The 20,651-nt window shown below is 45.3% G+C and overlaps 1 protein-coding gene across 4 annotated transcripts in view; it reads right to left on the reverse strand.

Moving 5' to 3' along the window:
- The window catches only part of LAMA1 (laminin subunit alpha 1), a 147,750-nt gene that overhangs the window by 45,066 nt on the left and 82,033 nt on the right, over positions 1–20,651 (reverse strand). For all 4 annotated transcript variants that reach the window (XM_070629466.1, XM_070629465.1, XM_070629468.1 and 1 more), the window contains 15 exons: positions 20,214–20,394; positions 19,452–19,588; positions 18,516–18,752; positions 17,341–17,484; positions 16,661–16,840; positions 15,527–15,712; positions 14,843–14,970; positions 14,067–14,187; positions 12,667–12,804; positions 8,504–8,625; positions 5,683–5,769; positions 5,140–5,333; positions 4,014–4,156; positions 2,112–2,201; positions 424–535 (listed from right to left, as the gene is read on the reverse strand). In XM_070629466.1, the coding sequence (XP_070485567.1) occupies positions 424–535; positions 2,112–2,201; positions 4,014–4,156; positions 5,140–5,333; positions 5,683–5,769; positions 8,504–8,625; positions 12,667–12,804; positions 14,067–14,187; positions 14,843–14,970; positions 15,527–15,712; positions 16,661–16,840; positions 17,341–17,484; positions 18,516–18,752; positions 19,452–19,588; positions 20,214–20,394 (2,200 nt within the window). The remainder of the gene's footprint in view (positions 1–423; positions 536–2,111; positions 2,202–4,013; positions 4,157–5,139; positions 5,334–5,682; positions 5,770–8,503; positions 8,626–12,666; positions 12,805–14,066; positions 14,188–14,842; positions 14,971–15,526; positions 15,713–16,660; positions 16,841–17,340; positions 17,485–18,515; positions 18,753–19,451; positions 19,589–20,213; positions 20,395–20,651) is intronic.

The following is a 20,651-nucleotide window of genomic DNA, read 5'->3' on the forward strand; positions in this document are numbered from 1 at the left end:
CCAAGGCATGCCGCACTTCCTCCCGGACCTGTGAGTAAGGAGCGTCTCTACTGCATTTTCTCTTAGGTCTGTGGTGGGACCTTGGCTCACCATCCAGCTCCCTGTGCTCCACTTAATAAGTATTAATTTGACAAATTCCTAACAGATGGGGTGGCACCACACCTGCTTAATACTTAGGATTTAAGTGTAAGGCATAAGATAGAAAAGGAAAAAGGAAACATCCGTTTTGTTTAAAGATAAAACTCTCAATGAAATATTATGATCCAGACCCATCAGGATCCCCAAACCACAGAGCATTCCTGTCCTTTGGCTCTAGGAAGCCCAAGGCAAGTCACACACACCCATTCATACACTTAATAAACCGAATGGGGCTTTTTCTACCAAAAAGGCACACGGTCCCCAAGCGAGACACTGACTACAGACCTTGGATGTGTATCTGCAGCTGCTCTGTAAATGTCACGAGCTCTTGACTCTTGCTGAGGGTTCTTTCAGTCTCCCTGGCCACGTGCTGGCTACTTGTTAACACTCTAGTGAGCTGGCAGAAAATAAAGTCTCAGGTTAGTTTGACTTTGAATAATATGCAAGCTTTGGTACTCCGGTTTTGTCTCTCTGAAACTACAAAATATATTCCAGAATACAGAGTAAAGATGTACACTATCATGTAAGCCACGGTTAATATTTCAGTGTTGGAACTGACTAAGTGATTAATGCAAGAATCTCTCACTCTGTGTGAGAAAAGATGGTATAGTTTTAAAAGCAGCCTAATTGGTTATCAAACCACAGACTCTGCTACTGTCTCTATTGTGAAGACCTTGTATTCAGTTTATGACCTAAGTGAACAGAAAACAGAAAGTAAAATCTTACCAATTTGTATTGACCTTGAGCACTCAGTGGAGGAGTTAAGAACACAGAGTCAGGCACGCTGGGCTTAGGCCTGATCCTGCCCAGCTGGTGGCCTAGTACTTAACATTTCCTGGCGTCACCAACATCGCGGAGTGATAATAACACTTACCTCGGGGGGCTTTATCAGGATTAAATGCGATGATGTCTGTAAAACTGGCAGCCCAGGGCTTGAGACTTCGCTGCCTTCAGCTGTTATTTTTATTAGGAATGTTACAGTTTGTAAAAGGGAAGGGTGTTTGTAATTTCCAGGAGTGTAAAGTAACTCAGACTGGTTCTAAAAGTGTTTTCTAGTCAAAATATAAAGACACCCTTCTTTAATGGATGGAGAGAATTTACTTTTAACAGCTTATCCCTTCCTACCAAATGTTTGCTCGTTAGGTACTTAAAGCCCACACTCAAACCCTTAAACTCTTCCCAAATCATCACTAATTCTAAGTCAACAGAAGCCAGGCTAACACGTTCTAGGGTGCGTGACTGCGTACGTGCATGCACGTTGAGACGCAGAGACTAGAGACACCCATCTGGAGGTGCACTCCCATACGCATCTCCATGTACACACATGCGTGTAAGTGTGCACACGCACACGAAATTCATAAGTGAAAATTATAAATTTGACGCTAGGCCTCCCGCACCACCTGCAAATGAGGAGATTCTTTTCTGGGTCACTAAAAACCGTTAATCTGGCATGAGCTAAACAGAGTAAGTAATTTACTGCTGACATCAAAATGAGCTCTCTTGCCATTCAAAGTCCGCAAATCAGAAGCACGTGGCCTGCAGGCTGACTGTGGCACAGACGCCACATGACGAGGCCTGTGCAGCAAGCAGCGTCCGCGTTCAGGGGAGTGCCTCTGAGGGCCGGCGCTCACCATGGGCTTGGATATGCAGTGAAATTAGGAGAAGGAAGGACTCTCAGCCACCTTTTAATCCCACCCACCCCCTGGTTCACAGGAGAAATAAGAGGCAAATGGCAAAGCGACTGCCCACTCTTCCCTCAGCAGAGGTGACAAGAGAAATTAAATCAGGAGCCTTTTCCCACAAAGCATAGGGACTACAGCATAGGGTTCAAACCAACCTGATGACAAAGCACCTAGAGCACAGCTCCTGGGAGGAAGAGGCTGCCCGAGCTCACCAGAACCGCTGAGACAGCCCTACTGCGAGTGCTCGCAAGCGCTGGGGGGGGAAGCGGGCCCTTTTTGTGAAGAATTTACCTCCCTTTGCAGGTCATCCGTATGTTCTGCAACACTTTCAAGCTGAACTTTTGCCAGTCTCTTTTGTGTATTTTCTTTTAATACAGATTCCTAAAAAGAACGAAGAAAACCAATTACAATGCTGCAAAATGAATTTGCTGGTTCTCACCTATGAATCACTTATTTCCTTTTTTGCTCACAAAAAGAAGTTCTTCCTTCCTTGAAATTGCTTTAAAAAATAAAATGATTCACATAAACTTGTTTTGATTATAGCAACATGTTTCCATTGTGCCATCATTTGCTTTATATTTCCTGTCAGATATGAACTCAAAGTCTGGTGTGTTACAGAGTCTGATCCTGCTGAGTGCTTGTGTAAGTCTGGCTTAATTTCAATATCAGAGTCACATAAATTCTAACTGTAATTGCTAACACCTTAAAAAACGCTTACTAGGCTAAAACCCAAAAGTATTAAGTAAAGAAATGCCTTCATAATTACTAATAATTAAGTGCTTAATTTACGCCGACACTCTTCTAACTTCTTTACTTGTATGACTTTAGTCAAACCTTATAACAACCCCATGAAATGGCTAAACCATTGTTTTGGGTCAGGGGAGCTAAAGAGCTTGCGCACGGTCGTGGTGCAGGTAAATAATGAAAACGACCAACAGCGCGGAGCTCACACTCTTAACCTCTTGCATGCTTTACACAAACAGAAAAAGTGTTTAAAGTGATAAAAGTGACCCCAAAAAGTGACAAAGTGGTTTAAATGAGAGCAAATCATTCAAAAATACTAAAATTTTAAATTATTTATCTTACTTGATGAATTTAAAATACAGTATATTGCTGGGGCCCAAACTGATGGAAAATAGTATTTATTGATTGTGTCTATAGCGAGTGGAAAAGAAATTTAACATTTCTTTCTTTCTTTTTCTTTTTGGAGAATTTTTTCTTATCTTTCAAAACTATTTTTTTCCATCTGAGGAAAAACAATATAAAACATCTCAGAGTTCCCTTACTTTTCCTTACTGCCATCATGTCTACAGAAAACAAGCCACTGTAAACAAGAAAGGACTGTGAAGTAGCTGGACTCCAACACACACACACATCACACACACACACGCAAGCATACAGACACACACACACAAGCACATCACACATACACACACATGAACACAGGCCTAAGGAAATGTTAAGTCTGAGAAAAGCTTTTATCTAAAAAAGGCATTCAGGAATGACTATTCTTTTTATTACTGCATGACACAGTGAATTATCCCAAATTTTAATGTATAGGTTTAAAACAAAATTAAGAATCATATTTTTTTCCAGTTAGAATTAAAACACTAGAGTAGAATGCTGTCTACTAAGTTAATTTCTTAACTTCTCACCCTTTTTTTGGACCCAGATCCTGTTTCACTAAATACAAAAACTATGATTTACCCCCAGAGATCTTTGTACAATCTTCAGGGAGGATAAAATCTGTGCCCTGCAACTCAAGTTAAGAATAATACATTTACAGAAAACAGTTGATTTCAGCATATTCTAACATTTAGAAAGAGACCATCCAGATTTGTTTTCTATATTTGAAATAGGACAGCTGTTTACAACTATCCAAAGATGTGTCATAAAGAGGAGCAAGTGGACATCGTGTTATTCCAAAAGGCAGAAGGACCACGGGGCACGGATGTAGACGGAGGCATCCATGGACTAGGTCTCAAACAATTAGAGCTGTCCCCCAGTGAAAGCGGGACATGTGCGGGGGAAGCTCCTGGCCAGGGTCCCGGGGAGGCTGGAGCCCTTCCAGCGGGGGTGCTGGGAATGACACTGTCACACCTGTGCGGGACACCAACAATGACTCCTACTTCCAGTCAGCTCTGTCTCTCGGTGACACGTGTTTCTATCCACCTCTGAATTCCCAGGACCTACCTGGAGATATTTAGTTGTATTTTCCAGGTTTGACAAAATTCCATAGGGAGCAGGGATAATGCTGGTGAGGTTCACAGAAAGAATGTTATCACCGATGTTATCCAAGTCACTCAGCAGCACACCTACACATGCGTCATCACAAGCTGAAGGAAAAAGAAAGTTTAAGTTAACGGCCAAGCAGCTGGTGCATCTTCCCGGTGGTCTGCCTAAGCCGTTCTGTAGTAAGAGCATCTGCAGGCAGAGTGCACAGCGAGGCTTCCAGGAGCCCATCCGATGTCATTCTAATGCCAACCGTGAGAGGCAGCTGGCCAGGAAGTCCTAAGCCCGTTCGCAAACAACGACGCTGAGACTGTGATCAGATCAGGGACTCCCCTGGGGTCACACAGAAAGAAGCAACCAACTGATCCCCAGGGCGGATCCCAGGTCTGGCACACGTTTTGTTACGCAGCTATGACCTTCACGGTGCATTTGTTCCTCTCTGACTGGGACCAATGGCAATGAATTCCAACTGTACTTCCTTTCAAAACTGGGCCTATCATGTCCTCAGAGAGTTTGCAGACGCATCTTCAGCCAGTACTAACGAAGGAGACAGGGAAAACAGTGGATGTGTTTTTACTTAGACCAAACACAACAACAAAAGCAGCAAAGCTCTTGAATGTGCTGATCCTGGCATCACTTCCTCCCTATCTTTCCCGAGGACCACTAAGAAGACATCCTAAGACGACGGCCTCAGGTACTTGCCATCAAAATAAATCAGAAGCGGAAAAAAATCCGCAACAGCCAAGAGCTGAAGCCGTAGTGAAATCTGGGTAACAGTGATGACAGCCCCACAAAGGGTTCCTTCTCTGCACTGAGAGGCCCTTGGCTCCGCTACAGGAAATGCTGACACAGCTAAACTGTGAAGTCGGAAGTGCCGAGCTGCTTACAGTGCCCAAGAGATCAAAGCTGTTGTCTAGACCTTCCTGCCTCAGACGAAAAGCACTATAAGAAGTTCAGTTCAGCAGATGTAACAGCAATCTAAGCTTCATAGAAAATCCAGGACTTTCTTGGGCACCATAGGGCACCGCAACAGGAAAGCCTTTGAGAGGAAAAACCATCTTTAAACATTTGGAGGAGGAATACCCACAAATACAATCGCTTTCCACCAGAATGTGCCTCGGTTCACACTCCTCACATCGGAGCCCCGTGGCCCCTGGCCTGCAGACACACTGCCCGGACCTGCGGTCACAGTCGCTGTGAACAGAGCCACGCGGGCTGCAGTCACAGCTCTGGCAAGTGCCACCTGGTGCTCGAGGGTTCCCGTGGTAGCCTGAAGAGCACCTACAGAGAGGAGACACACAGCATGGGCAGCAGGTCAACACCGTGAGCAAATACAGAACCAGCTCCTGACCAGGACAGCAAGCACTTCTGCCAAATGAGTGCAAAGAATACAGCCCATTTACCTCACTCTACATTTTATTTCCTAAAAGGAGGGTGAGATGGTCATAGAAAGTGCGTTTACCTGAATTAATACATAGCAAACTCAGTTTGGGGATAGCAATGAGGTCCCATATCAATCACGCACATCCAAACTGACAATGCCTCCCAAACCCCTTTAGTAAACGTGTCCTACACCTGTGAAAGGAGCAGACGTGCCTAGCAATTTCCACGTGGGAACTCCCCAGCGTACCTTTCACAGTACTGTCCTTCATAGCCCAGAAGACAGGCATCGCAGCGGAAATCGTGATCACCTTCCAAGACACACGTAGGACTGAAACTGAGGGAAAGGAAATGCTTTTGTATTTTCAGATATACAACTTCAATTCTTTCTTACGGTACCTACTCATCACTCTTCGGGTACGTGATACTGTCCAGAAGTTAAGTGATTGCACTGGACAGTTGCACAAGCTTTTCAGGGCTTAAAATCTACTGGGCAAAAAGAAGGAAAACAGGCATGTAATCAATACAGGTGTGCACATCTCTTGTTTCCAGAAGACGCTCTCAGCACTCCTGCCAGTGACGGCTGTGAGTGTGAGGGCAACAGGGCCCCAGGCATTACGACCAATTCGTCACCAAGCTTCCCAGGTGGGAAGGGCTTTGTTCTGAGACTTAAGCGAAGAATTATCTGACTTATTAGACGAAAGAGTGATTTTTTTAAATTTATGTTTTTGAGGAAGATTAGCCCTGAGCTAACTGCTGCCAATCCTCTCCCTTTCGCTGAGGAAGACGGGCCCTGAGCTAACATCCATGCCCATCTTCCTCTAGTTTATACGTGGGACGCCTACCACAGCAGGGCTTGCCAAGCAGTGCCAAGTCCACACCCAGGATCCGAACCAGCGAACCCCGAGCCGCTGAGGCGGAACGTGCGTACTTAACCGCTGCGCCACGGGGCAGGCTCCTGAAAGAGTGATTAGAGACAGGTGTACATGACTTTGAGCCAGCATGCAAAACAGCAGGGAGAACAGAGCTGGACCAAGGCCGGGAACGTAACTGACTGTAATGGGAAGAAGGCAAGAAAAGCTGTGGAGGGAAGAAAAGCAAGAGTGAGGGTGGAATTTGAAAATAAATGGACCTAAAGGTGGATGGTCATATGATGGGCTGTTAGAAGCAACGTGACAGAGCAGCCCAGAGTTTAATAATCCAACCAGATGTTGATACCCTCACGCATGGATTTCAGCTTTTGGCCTATTCCCTTCTTTTCAACAACCTCTGCCTCCACATTTTAAATTAGCAACACACCATCTAGGGGCTCAGCTGGCACCTGCAAACCACTGGTAACAAACCGCTGGGGTAGTCTGGTTTTTTGGATAGTGAGAGAAGTTTCCAGAAAGAGTTACAGGATTCTGTATCAGCCCCGCTTCACTTCTGACTTCTTTTCCTCCTTAAACACTAAAGAGACAGACTTCAGTGGAAACACAAACTATGTAGGAAATGAAGAATTTGAGGGCCTCCCAGATGCACAGCACATACAGAGAATGTTCACACCCTCACTCTCTTCTTAACAATGAGCCTCAATCATTCGCCTGGGCTGTGGGCATGGTTAGAACCTTTTCAGACTGAAGAAGTAAAATATTCAAACAGTACAGAAATGTGCAGAGTAGAAGTGGGAGATGTCCTTCCAAACACTGCTCTGGGCACCTGCAGCCACGGAGCTACAGGTAGGAATTTTTTCCAAAATGGCATCGTATTATACATGAAATTACACAATTTAATTGGCCGTTTCTCCAATTCTGTACATACAGATATATCTTTTCCTTTTCTCAGTGTTTGTACAATATGTCACTAAAGGTATGTACCACCATGTGTATAATTAACGCCCGTAAGTAGATATTTCAGTTTCCTCCCCAATTTCTCCTGAATACAGCAATGCTAAAATACATCTATCTTTATACACATATGCAAGTATTTCCATAGCTTAGATTACAGGAGTGAAACTGGTGAGTCAAAATGTATAAACAGATTTAACGCAAAAAGTTAAATAATAGTGACACTAAATTTAGGATGCTTGATATTTTACAAGGGCAGTTTCCACACTCTCATCGAGTGCTCACTGTCAAGCACCACCTACTGGGAGACGATAAAAGGCAGAAGATTCAAGCAAATATTAAAAAGAAAACTTCAGGGGCTGGTCCGGTGGCGCAGCAGTTAAGTGCGCATGTCCCACTTCGGTGGCCCGGGGTTCGCCGGTTCAGGTCCCGGGTGCGGACATGGCACTGCTTGGCAAGCCATGCTGTGGTAGGAGACCCACGTATAAAGTAGAGGAAGATGGGCATGGATGTTAGCTCAGGGCCAGTCTTCCTCAGCAAAAAGAGGAGGGTTGGCAGCAGTTAGCTCAGGGCTAATCTTCCTCAAAAAAAAAAGAAAACTTCATTTTAGTATGCCAAAAGTTGGTATTTGATCTACACATACTCAGTCCCTCGTCAAATATTCTAAGCAATAATGAAATGTTATGAATTTATGAAGTACAGTTTTCACTCAAACCAAAGAGGACCCACAGATATTCCAGTTCCCACTTAAAACATCAGCTCTTTTTTGCGGTCAGATAATTCTACACAAGCACCACGTGTACAGGGCAGACTCCGGCCTGAGGCCACCACTCTGTGGCACTGCCACTCTTCATTGTCTCCAGCAGACACACTTCTAACCTCATTTCCTTACACTAGATGGGAGCTGAATTCTTCACATTATTCATAAAGTTAACACCCATTCATCTGTAGGCACACTAGACACAGGTTGGAGGCTAAAATTTGTCTTCAAAAACCAAAACCTCACAATCCCTTCTTTAGTTGGTTCCATCCTAATACCCAATACCAGCACAGACACTTGGCTTTTGAAAAGATTCTCTTCACATACTGTGAGAAGGAACACTTTTTCTTAAAATTAGCCTTTCTCAACACACAGAGAATATGAATTAAAATCGACCACATAGAGACCTTGGAAAATGAGGCTGAAAACGGACGCAGCCCCAGCTTCGGCAGCATGGGTGTGCCAGCGCACCTGTGCAGGCTCACCTGGCAGGGCGGCTGTGAGGACAGGCGCAGAGAGCGCAGTCGCTGGCCGAACCAGTCACCTTCCCATAGTACCCGGGAGCACAGACGTCACAGTGGTCGCCAGCGGTGTTGTCACTGCAGTTCTGGGGCCCCACGTTTCAAGAGGAGAGGGAAAGAAGCAACGGGAAATTGTTAGAAATCACCCTTATCTGGTAACATCTGAGCACAACCACTTTTTATATCAGTTAGCATCTTTTTTTCTTGATTCTTAAAGAAGAGAGAGCATTTTTCTTCATATTTTTAAAATCCTGGAAACGTGACCAGCTCTGCGGTCTTCATTTATTGTAAGGAATACAACCTAGAGATTATCAACACATTCTTCTTATGGAAAATATACACAGGGCTAAAATACACACAAAGGGCTCTAAAAGCAGCCGAATTTCAGAGCCTTCAAATATGGATCTAAAACATATAGGGACCAAACAGACAACCTGAAGCCCAGAGGTCTCGCACACAGTGGGGGTCAGTGATCAGTGTGGGGAGTTGAAAGAGCAGGAGTGGACGGATGCGTGATTTAGGGAATAGACAGGGAGGAAAGAAGAGGCAGGGCTTTAGAGCACCACCAACAGCTTCCTGCAATAACCAAATCATCCCCAGTTACATTTTATTTATTTGGACCTACGACCTTGCTATTAAAAAATTTTTAAGCTAAAAGAGCAAGTAATTCTTGGCATCTGATTCCAGCTTGACATCCGGCTTTTGTGCAGCTGGAGCCCTACGCGCCCAGCCCCCAGGCAGTGGATTCTGTGTGGGACGGACGGATGGAAAGGCGAGTAACGCTGGGGGCCACAGAGCAAAGCTGCGAACTGACTCTGACTTTTATCCTTGGCAGCAAGAAAGGGGGTAGAATGCAATTTTTTCCTAAGTTTGAAAAACTATTTTTAAGTTTCTCTTAATTAAAAAATATTGCAGTATTTTGCATTTAAAAATTGTATTCCTATTTCACCTGATGAAAATAGATTTTACTGAGATCCACTTGGCCCCTAAAAGTTGTATGTCTTTAGAAGTAAAATTTGCAACGTCTCTCTCAAAAAGAAAATGTGTTAAATACTTGTTTTAATGATATGACATAAGACTGATAAGGAATAAATATTAGATGATGAGAGGAGATTTAAGCAGATTTTCTGGTTTTCGACTGCTAATACCAACTCCAGCATTCAAAACACCCTCTAACACAACAAATTGTGAGCTCTCGGTTGTCAAGACCCTAGAGAATGGATGGTAAGCTGCCCCAAAGAGTAGCAGGGCAAAAAGAACCTGCCAGGGTGACGTGTGGGATGAGTCAGTGGCTGTGGGAAGTACAGGGAGAATGTCAGTCAATTTTTAATTGTAAAACAGTTAAGTTGTCTCTGCCTGGTCTTTGGTTTCCCCACCCCCTTCCAGGTCGCATTTCTGATCAATCACTTTCATGATAATACCAAAGGCCCAGTCACATGAAGAGGGATGAACGTCCTACATGTCAGATGACAAAATCAGGTCCAGAAGGTTTGACGCCCTCCTATATGATAACACGAACATAAGGAGAGCTTAAGAGAGTGTGTCAGATGGAAGTGAGTTGTTGTACTAAACCACAAAAGGGATCTAAGAGATGAAGCCTGAAGAGGCAAGGTAAGTTCCCAAGTTCAAAGAGCAAGGAGTGGGGCTAAACTTGTGGAAGGAACATAGGCGCCTTAGTGTCCATCTAGTTTGGTGAAGGCAGCAGTGACTGAGCTGGCAAAACTCACAGGCTGCGTCATGGAAGCACAGTACCTAGAGGTGGGGAGGGAGGCCCCATCCACCCTGGAGAAAGGGCACTGGGACTCCGGTCAGCATGTTTTAGGACAGATGATGACATTCACACCTGAGGATGGTGAACAGACCCACACCATTCCACATGACCAGCAGGAGTATAAACTGAGGACATCTAACCAAGAGGGCTGAAGATTCAGGGCCTTTGAATATGTGAAAGACGAATTTTATCAAGCAGTTTTGCAACTTGTTTGTTAAGTTATTGCCACTTATCAGAAACAAATTTGAATTAGCAGTTTGTCTCGATGGGTCCAAAGAATAAAACTGTACCAACAGGTGGATGGTCCAGGGGTGACAGTTCCAGGAATAATCAGGGCTGTCCAAAGATGAGCTGGGCTGTGTGGGAGTGAGCTCCCCATTGCTGGAAGTGTGTAAACATACATTCAATAATCACTTGGCATGGATGTTGTCGTTCAGACTTAGGACCTGAAGGGACTCTGACAAGAACAGAAGGTCCGTTGCAACCCTGAGATTTTGTACTCTAAGCTCAGACACTATTTTCTGTTTAGAGAGGGCTTTGTTTAAAAGAACTGGTGATAAGTGGTAACCATGAATGAAGGAAAAGTCACTAGAGACGAACATACAAACAAATCCGTAAAAAGAGAATGAGCACGAAACAAAATGCATTCTGCTCAACACCATGAGGCTGCAGAAGAGCAGACTAGATTTAGACCCCGAGCATCTTCTGGCAGTGTGCATATGCATTGCTGTGCACTGCCAAACTGAACTGACAGGTCCAGGTGCGATCTCTTCTGGGTTCCAGGTAACTGGCCAACCACTGCCCCGCAGCGGAGCACTGTCTGAAAGGCATCTGTACTGGTTTCTCCCGGGAGACTGCCGTGGAGATCTCTCACGGATTGGGGTAAGCAGGCTGTGTTCTTTCCCGGGTACAAACTGACAGGTCAGCTGCTGATTTTGGACCTTTGTTCTGGTAGATCTGGGCCACGAAAGGCAGGCAATAATTTAATGTCCCAGGAGTACCTAATCTTGTTAAAATAGTTAGCTGCACCAAGGGAAGATGCAGCATGGAAGAACTGATCAATTTCTTTAACTGTCCCTGTGACCCTTGTCCCCAGCATTGGCCAAGGGAGCTCTCTGGCTAATTACACCTCGCTTTAAATTGCCTGAAATCACTTCTCCTCAAATCCTGGGATGCGACCTTCTCACTTTCTCTATTAGCTCTGTTCTTTTGCCTGGAGCAGGACCTGATCAGAGTGGGGACATTTTTTAATAGCACTGCAGCTGTTTGCTTCTTCCTTCAGTCCGTCTTACCCTGGATGACTGGAATCATTCTTCAATTCCGCATCTACGACAGGGTCAGCAAAGAGTGACACGTATCTTTTTAACTGAGGGAAGCGTGCAGTCCTTCTGCTTCTAGAGTCACCCACGCACTGCTGTCGTCCAGCAGCGCCCCAGGAGAAATCACCTTTAAATTCCCCCAAATGAAAGATGCCTCTCAACAGAAGCGGGGCAGATGGCCCTTGGTGGCTGGAGGACAGCTGGCAGCCCCCGTCCCGGTTCCTCTGTCGACCTCCTCATGAGGAGGCCACACAAGGCCTCAAAAGCCTCAGGTGTGTCTTTCCTCACGGGCAGCTCACTCTCCTTCAGTGACTTAGCTTACCTGAGGCAAGTTAGTCCTGGCACAATTTACACAAGTAACCAATGTCTCCATGTGAGATATTACAAAGAAGGAGATTTCAGGAGCAGGGAAAGAGTATCAGATTATTCTATGTTAGCAGTAAGGGCTCGTCAGCCTAAGCAAAATCACGGACACAAGACCTTGTCCTCCGTCAGGCCCTCAAGATTCTGTCTGGGTCACGTAGCCCTTTTCAGTGATCAGAGTTCTCCTCACGTCCCCACGAGCAATCTTGGTCTGGGGAAAGGAGGCTGAGAAGCCAAAGCATAAGACCCCCAGGAAAATATGCATTTTTTTACACGCGTAAGGAGACGGCAATATTTTACACAGAGAGGTGAATTTTCAACACTGGCGTTAACTTATTTTAAAACCAGCAGGTGACCCTCCAAATCCTATGACATAAAGTTCTCATCTACTTCGACTCAACCACCAGCCCTGCAATTACACTTTTCCTAATTCCTAATTCCTAAACTGATGCCCACAACAAATTCAAGCAAGCAAAATTTATAAAAGAATTTCCACCGACAATGTCACAGCACTGAGCTAAGCCTTTATGAGGAAATAAATGAACATGTTACACTGAGTTAAATTTAAGCTCTCTCTAAACCCAGGAGCCGGGGAGACTCTGGGCGGGAAATGTGAAGGCTCAGTGCCTGCTCCAACTCTAAACCTCAGGGAAGCACCACACAAACAAGCCTACCAGACACGTCCCAGTGTCCGGGTCACAAGCGTCACTGTGGTTGTTGCAAGTGCAGGGCACACAAGGAGCCAGCAGAGGGCGGGGTCCTCTGCCACCACCTTCTGGAAGCTTCCCTCTGTGGTATCCGGGTGCACAGTCCTGAGGAGATGCAAAAGGCAATGAACAAAGAACTTGATTAAAAAATGGGCAAAGGCCTTGAATAGACATTTCTCTAAAGAAGAGACAGGAATAACAAGTACGTGAAAAGATGTTCAACATCACTAATCATCATGGAAATGCAAATCAAAACCACAACGAGATGCCCCCAACCCCCATCAGGATGGCTGCGACCAAAAAGACAGCAAGTAACAGGTGTTGGTGACGAGGTGGAGAAGCTGGCAGCCTGTGCTTTGCTGGTGGGCACATGAAATGGTGCAGCACTGCGGAGAGCAGCATGGCAGTTCCTCAAGAAGTTAAAAACAGAATCACCATCTGACCCAGCAATTCTACTTCTGGGGATACAGCCCAAAGAACTGAAAGCTGGGTGGTGGGCAGATCTGTACACCCACGTTCACAGAGGCATTTTCACAATAGCCACAAGGTGGAAGCAACCCACGTGCCCACTAATGGATGAACGGATAAATAAAATGTAGTCTATCCATACAATGGAATATTATTCAGTCTTAAAAAAGGAAGAAAATTCTCAGGGTAGGCCTGGTGGCATAGTGGTTAAGTTCACACGCTCCACCTCAGTAGCCTAGGGTTCGAAAGTTTGGATCCTGGAAACAGACTTAGCACTGCTCCTCAAGCCATGCTGTGGTGGTGTCTCACATAAAACAGAGGAAGCTTGGCACAGATGTTAGCTCAGTGACAATCTTCCTCAAGCAAAAAGAAGAAGATTGGCAACAGATATTAGCTCAGGGCCAATCTTCCTCACCAGAAAAAAAAAGGGGGGCAAGCAAATTCTGATACAAGCTACAATATGGATGAACCTGGAGGACATTATACTAAGTAAAATCAGCCAGTCACAAAAAAGGCAAATAGTTTGTGATTCCACTTATATGAAGGACCTACAGTGGTCAAATTCAGAGAGACAGAAAGTAGAATGGCGGTTGCCAGGGCCTGGGGGAGAGCGGAGGGGGAGCTACTATTTAATGAGTACAGAGTTTTAGTTTTGCAAGATGAATTCTGGAGGTTGGCTGTACAACAATGTGAATGTACTTAACACTACTGAATTGTACACTTAAAAACAGTTAAGATGGTAAAGTTTATGTTTATACATATTTTACCACAGTTAAAATTTCTTTTAATGGGAAAAATGATATAATAGATACACACAAGTCCTGCTCATCACTTGGGGCTGCTGTAACAAGCAAATTTCAACTCAAACCCAGGAAATGGATTTTAACGCGTCTCCCTACCTGACATGAGAGCCCGGCCGTGCCAGGGGGACAGAGGCACTTCTCTATGAGGGCCGCCACCGCCCACCCTGGGCGCAGCCCTTCCGCCTCTCTGCCAACCTCCATCGAGACATTCGAGATCCTGTGAGACAGTTGTGTTGAGAAGTATGAGAGGAAACACTCATATTTAGAAAGAGCCTTTCTAGAAACATAGCACATTACATGGTGGTCTTTGCCCATCTGTTAAACCAGAGCTCTCAGCCCGCGCGGGAGCAGCTCCTACTCGCGGCTGTGAAGAAAGCGTACAGAAGCAGGTTAGCGCTGTCATCGCACGGCCAGCATCCTCAGTCGATGTTTTAAAGCTTAAAAATAACGTTACAGGAGCTGCGCCTGAAAGACTTCTTGAAGCACCAGTGCGGTCAAAACTTAGTGGCTTCTTTATGGGACAAGCACTAAATGAGCAGTGACAGTGTTCTTGACACACTGCTACAAAGAAACGGGCACCAGTTTAAGGCAGAAAATAGCAGAACTTTTTCCTTTTTTTACATTTTATCCTGATCTAAGATATCACCATCATGTACTTATATTTTATATCCACTTTAGTATAGGAGATGGATAATCTATGTCATTTTTTGCACATTTCATAAGAATAATATTAACATTTAATAAGGTTTTGGTGAGGAACAAAAATATACATATTAATAAAGAATAGAGGTAATGGGGGGAAGTGAATCAAATCTCTTCAATTTGGTTTCAAATAAGAAAAATATTTTAGAATTCTAGAAAGTTCCAAGTACCTGCTTTGCTGTAATCCTTGACCGTACGATGCTTTGATGAGAATGTACTCAATGTTGCTAAGAACAGACATAAAATCCGAACGTGTGACAGGTTTTTCAGAAACAGAGTTAAAATATTTCCAAAAATTCTGTGGATGAGAAACATATTAAATTAAATTCAGAATACAAATCCTCAGAGGCATTTGAACCTAATTCTTTTATAAATTTCTCCGGAAGTGAGCTTGGTTCTGTGCAAGACACTAAGTGTAACTGAAGGAGATCTCCTGTCACCTCCCGGGGCAGCAGCAACGCCAGTCTCATTTATCAACAGACACATGTCACCCACAGCAGTGCCAGCCACAGCACCACAGTGGACGGTCCATAAACATCTGCCCAGTGAATGAATACACACTTCCCAGACTCAAGCAAGTCCAAAGACCTCGTACCATTATATCCACCCAGGTTGAGACTTGTGTACCAAGACAAAGGATTTAAGATGCAATGCCTGGAAAATTAACATAAGCCCAATATACATTTCTTGAGAAGATGAAATTTGAGTCATTTTTAGAAATCTTGCTAAACTCACTGGAATTTGGATCCCAGGGTCTCTGTGCTCACTCTCTCACTAGCAGCTTCGTGATTTCGTTACACCCACAACCAAGGTGGAACCTTTAAGGGGCTTGCATGGAGAAAGCACCTCGTTACCTCTTTCATCCCTACTTCCTGCTCTCGTCTCACTCCGTTCTCTGGTGCGGGCGCATCCACGTAAATGACTTGCTTTCTCGTCCGGCCTCCTTTGATGAGCACTTGAGGCTCAAGGTTGAAGGTGCCGACGCCATTGGAGGAATAGAAGGCCACGCTGTACTTGAGCTTGCCACCATAGGCCACGAGCTACCCAAGAGGAAACTGTTGTTTACTTCCCTGACATAGCATGGGCTTCAAAGTATTTTATTGCAAGCCTGCTGCCATTTGAAAGAAATCTTATATCTTAAAAATATATCATGTGAGTGGAATGTGTTGTCTGGAATTTACTTCCTTCTAACTCTACTTAATTATGGATTATTAAGCTGACCCAAGCTATGGCTCTCTTTCTTTAAGTAAGTGATTTGTACAAAGTTTTTCAAAACCACTTTATTGAAGTATGACTGGCTGTAAAAAGGCGGTACATATTTAACATACACAACTTTCTGAGTCTTGGGGTAAGTATTCACCCAGAAAACCATCACCAGCAGCCAGGCCACAGACACCTGTGTCACCTCCCAGGGTTTCCTCCTGAGGGTGCCATGGAAGGTGAGCTCCAGACAACAAGCCACAGTCGTGGTAAGGATTCCAATTATTTTCAAGCTCCTCTGAATTAAAAATGATCTCTATCTACAGGAGCACTGAATGTATATTTGAAAATTTTAAAGATCAGGGTGAAGTCACATACAGACTCTGATATTTCTATAAACAAAAATGCAAGTGATGCCTTCAAGACTCTTTTGAAGTAGGTCTTTTCCCCAAAAATGAGTGCCAATTTCTTGAGAAGAACCTCCCAGACCGAGCACCCAGGCTGGACTGAGGCTATATCAGTGAAACAATAACTGTTTGTTAAATGACTGCTTTAGGGAGGAGGAAAAGAATTTGATTTGAATTATAAGACTTTCAAAATGAATGAAAAAATTTAAAAAATACACATCTGGGGGGATTTTTATAAGTGTCCAACTTCTCCACCCCGACTCAGGAGAGGAAATTAATACCCACTTCAGTTAACGTCAGACAGGCCAACACAGAGCACTGATTTCCCGTTCCCCTCGCCCCCGGGAAGCGCGCCGGGCCCTGGGCTGGGAGTGGCCGCACCTGGTCTCCCTGGAACTGCCCGGGCAGCCGCCAGTAAAGTGGCTCTGCAGGGACGTGCTGCCTGACGGTGGCGGCGTCCAGGAGGATGTCAGGGGCCTGGTAATACACCCCCTGCGTCGTACCCCTGAGGTCACTCTGAGAAACCACACGCAGAAGGGGTTGATGGGGGCGCAGCGTTACCTAGGCACAAGAAGGAAACGCACGTTACAGCGCGGATCAGCTCCGCACCTTTGACCGTCAGCTTCGACCATGCTTCACAGACGGACAGCTTCTTTATTAAACAGGAACAAGAAAGACTTTCCCTTTGAATTAAACATCTGGATTAAAATTAACTGAAAACGTTTTAAATCACTGCATTTAGGGCCAGACTGTTGCTGTATTGGGGCGAAGTCCAATTACACGCAGGGGACTGCTGAGACGCTGCAGCCTTATTTTCTCCCCAACTGCAACTCTCCACAGATGAGCTGGGGAGCAACACGCAAGGCTTCAGCCCCCACTGCTTTTACTTCCTCAGACACCAGAAGCAGAGTTCCGACTCCCAACCAACCCAAAGGAGCTTCCAGCACCCCTGAGGCAACAGGAGCAAAATTGAAAGTAAGTACCTCACTGTCTCTCCCACCTTCACCCAGCCCCCAAGGGAGAGGGTTAAAAACAGCATTTTAACTGCCTGGGCAACTTACTGGGGTCCTCACATAACCCTCCGCCTCCGAGCAGAGCTGTGACAGCCCAAAGCAGAAGCATGGGGCGCAGCCCAGGGCGTCGTCGGCGCGGAGAGCGTAGGTGCCCGCTCGGCACTCGCTGCAATGAAGGCCAACGACGTTTTCCTAAAAGGGAAGAAATAATAGACTCATGTTCACCTAAAAAAAAAAGAGACATGATTTCTGAACAAACAGAAACGAAATAAAACACAAAAATAACTTTGGATCCACAAACATCCCTGAAGCAGCGGTTTCCCCAGCAGCCCCCTCCCCTCTCTGAGCATCAGTTCTCTCAGTCAAGGAGAGACTCCGAAACGGAGCTGATGACCAGAATCGTCCTGGCAGGCTTTGGAAGATACAGATTCCCTAGTGAGAATCTCCTGGAGCGGGCCCTACAATCCTCCTGGAGGCCCCAGGTGACTCTGAGGATGAGTCAGGGTGGAGAGCCACCAACCAGGTGACTGTTAAGGCAGGTGCTTCCTGTTCTGACAGTCTGCAAGGAGAGCCGATAGCAGAGATGTGGTAAGCCAAAAATGTGTCCGCTGATGCTTTCATCACTCCCAGGCCATGGCATCTACATGAGTTTTCCCTTCCTCACCCCCAGTCACCAACCAACCCACTACCCTGTGGTTCTCACCTCACCAGCCCCTGGGAAAGGACCAGAGAAGGTGGCCAATGACCTCCTAATAACAAGGCACAATGAGAAAACTAATGGAAAGACATGAAATTCAACATGATGTTGAAATCTCACCTCTGGGGAAAATAATAAACAAATTTCCTTCAGTCTGGCAAGCACATACAAGAGAATAACTTACTAGCTTTAAAATCACAAATCCACTTGAAGCCCTGCATCATCTATTTCACCTGTATATCCAGGAAAGATTAGCAACTCAGCCAACTGGAACTCATAATAGAAAACTCAGCATGTGTTTCAAATCAGTCCTATCATCTGACACTAGTAATAAACAGGAGAAATTCCATTTAGAGAATCATCCATCGTTCCAGAAGAGCACACACAGAGTTTACACTCAGATCTAGAAGGTAGTGTGAACTCATTATGAGCAGCGTCTAAACCTAGGTGCTTGTTTAAATAGTTGAAAGCCCAGAAGTCATGATGACAAGTGCGAGAGAAGGAAGGGAGCGCCGAGGGCCAATACCTTGCAAGAGCAGGTGCCGGTGTCCTCTGCACAGCTGCAGAGACCCTGCTCCCCATCACAGGTGTCTGCCAACGTCCCTCTCAGGTCGCAGTCACAGGCCACACAGTCTGGAAAGTCCCTGTAGCCCAGGGAGCACTGCCCGCAGCTCGGTCCACTGAACGCAGGCTTACACTGGCAGTGACCAGTGAGCGCATCGCACTGGCGACTGGCTGACCCTACACGACTGCAGTTGCAGGGCTGAAAGAAGAAACACTAAATAAGTAAAAAGGCAGCTTTTACATTTTCATAATGGACACATATTGAGATTACAGGAAAACACAAAATTGGGAAAATTATACCAACGAATGGCTCTCTCTCCCTCTTGCCATACGGATCCACCTTGTCATGTGCCAACAGGCAGCAGGGACTACACGGCTGGACTTGGTGCATCTCTGTGGCCCGTGCACATGAGGCCAAAACTGTGGCTGAAATTCAATCTACTTAATAGATCCCAACAGTCCCGCAACATTATTTTAGATAATAAAATCGGGTAATGTTTCCTCTGTTTTCATCATAGAATTTATATCTAAGTTTAACTGATGAAAGTTACACAGAAAAACAGAACTGCTGAGGACTGAACATAAACCCCCCAAGAGAGTGGTCTGTGCCTTTTCCTGAACCATAGTATACACTGCAGAATATATTTAAAGGGCACTAAAATAAATTTTTGATCTTTTAACCAACAATTTCACAGCCAGATTCTTGAAGAACACTCAGAATAATGTACTTTAAGGGAGCTGCTTCTTCCACTGTGACTCCTACAATCTGTACTGAGTTTTAAATATAAGCCATAAAGCTATTCAACAGGTAAAACCAAGCAAATAGATACAAGAAAAGGGGCAAAACTTGCTACAACGAAGGAATTCTCAGTCAGGAAAACGCACAAACGACGCGCACCTGGCACCCGAGCTCTGGGTCGTGGCCCCAGTATCCGTCCCCACATTCTTCACATGTGACGCCTCGAGTGTGTGGAGGGCAGACACACTCCCCCGATGCTGGGTCACAAGTATTCTGAGTGTGAGCGCAGTCACAGCCTACGACAGAGACAGAGGTGTTGTTTACAGGTCAGGACTGAAGGGGTGAGAGTTGATGCTACAAGTGATTTCTCTTTTATGAATAATCTAAATCATTCTTCTGGTTCCTAAAACAGACGTCATGATTCCCAAGACCCCTCCATGTCCCACGGGAGGTAGCTGTTCCTCCTTGTGGAGAGAGGCTGCTAGAGGGGAGGTAATGGGGGCAGAGTGGGAGAGAGAGAGAAAAGATAAGAAAGGTGCTTGGAAGGTGGGAAGAGCAGACAGAGCTAATATTTAGTGAGCATCGATCGTTTGCCAAATGCCGCGGTACTAAGAACTTTACACGCAAACTTCAAAATAACTCCCAGATGGAGATCATAATTAACTTCCCCATTTTACAGACGAGGAAACTTAAGCTAAGCGAAGTTAAGTATTCTAAGCTCACACAGTTAGTAGTGCCTGACCAAAGCTTATGGACACACCCAGAATAGGCATCAGGAAACTGAAAAAAAGGTATGAAATCCTACATGCTAAGAAGAGAAAAAGTAAAGGAACTTAACAGAATTACTCAAAAGTCAAAGGAGCGCTCAGAGAAAAATCTAGGAATTACTACAGAATCTCAAACAACGAATCAAGAGCTTACGTGTGCAGCTACCATCCTGGTACGCATAGAAGCCACGGGCACACCTGTCACACCTTTCCCCGGCGACACCTGGCACGCAGCGACACTGGCCTTCCTCTGTGCAGTCGTCCGACGTGGAGCCCGAGGCGCTGCAGTTACAGGGCGAGCAGCCGAGCCCTGTGTCCAAGCCGTAATAGCCACGCTGGCTCCCAGGAGAGGCAGGACCATGGAGGCCAAAGCACGCTTTAGTAAGTGACTAATACCTACGAGAACGCTTCCCAAACCAAACACAGGATGTCTCACAGAATCACAGTGTTCACGACATCATTCCACTCCTTTGTAAACTGAGCACACACTCTCCAGACAGGGACGCACAGCATTCACCAGCTGTGTTTTGGGCATTAGCTCTTTCTGGCAGTCATGAATTCCACTTCCTTTGAACCAAGGCTAAGGTATCAA

The sequence above is a fragment of the Equus przewalskii genome, chromosome 7, assembly GCF_037783145.1.
Source record: "Equus przewalskii isolate Varuska chromosome 7, EquPr2, whole genome shotgun sequence".
NCBI classification, from domain to species: domain Eukaryota; kingdom Metazoa; phylum Chordata; class Mammalia; order Perissodactyla; family Equidae; genus Equus; species Equus przewalskii.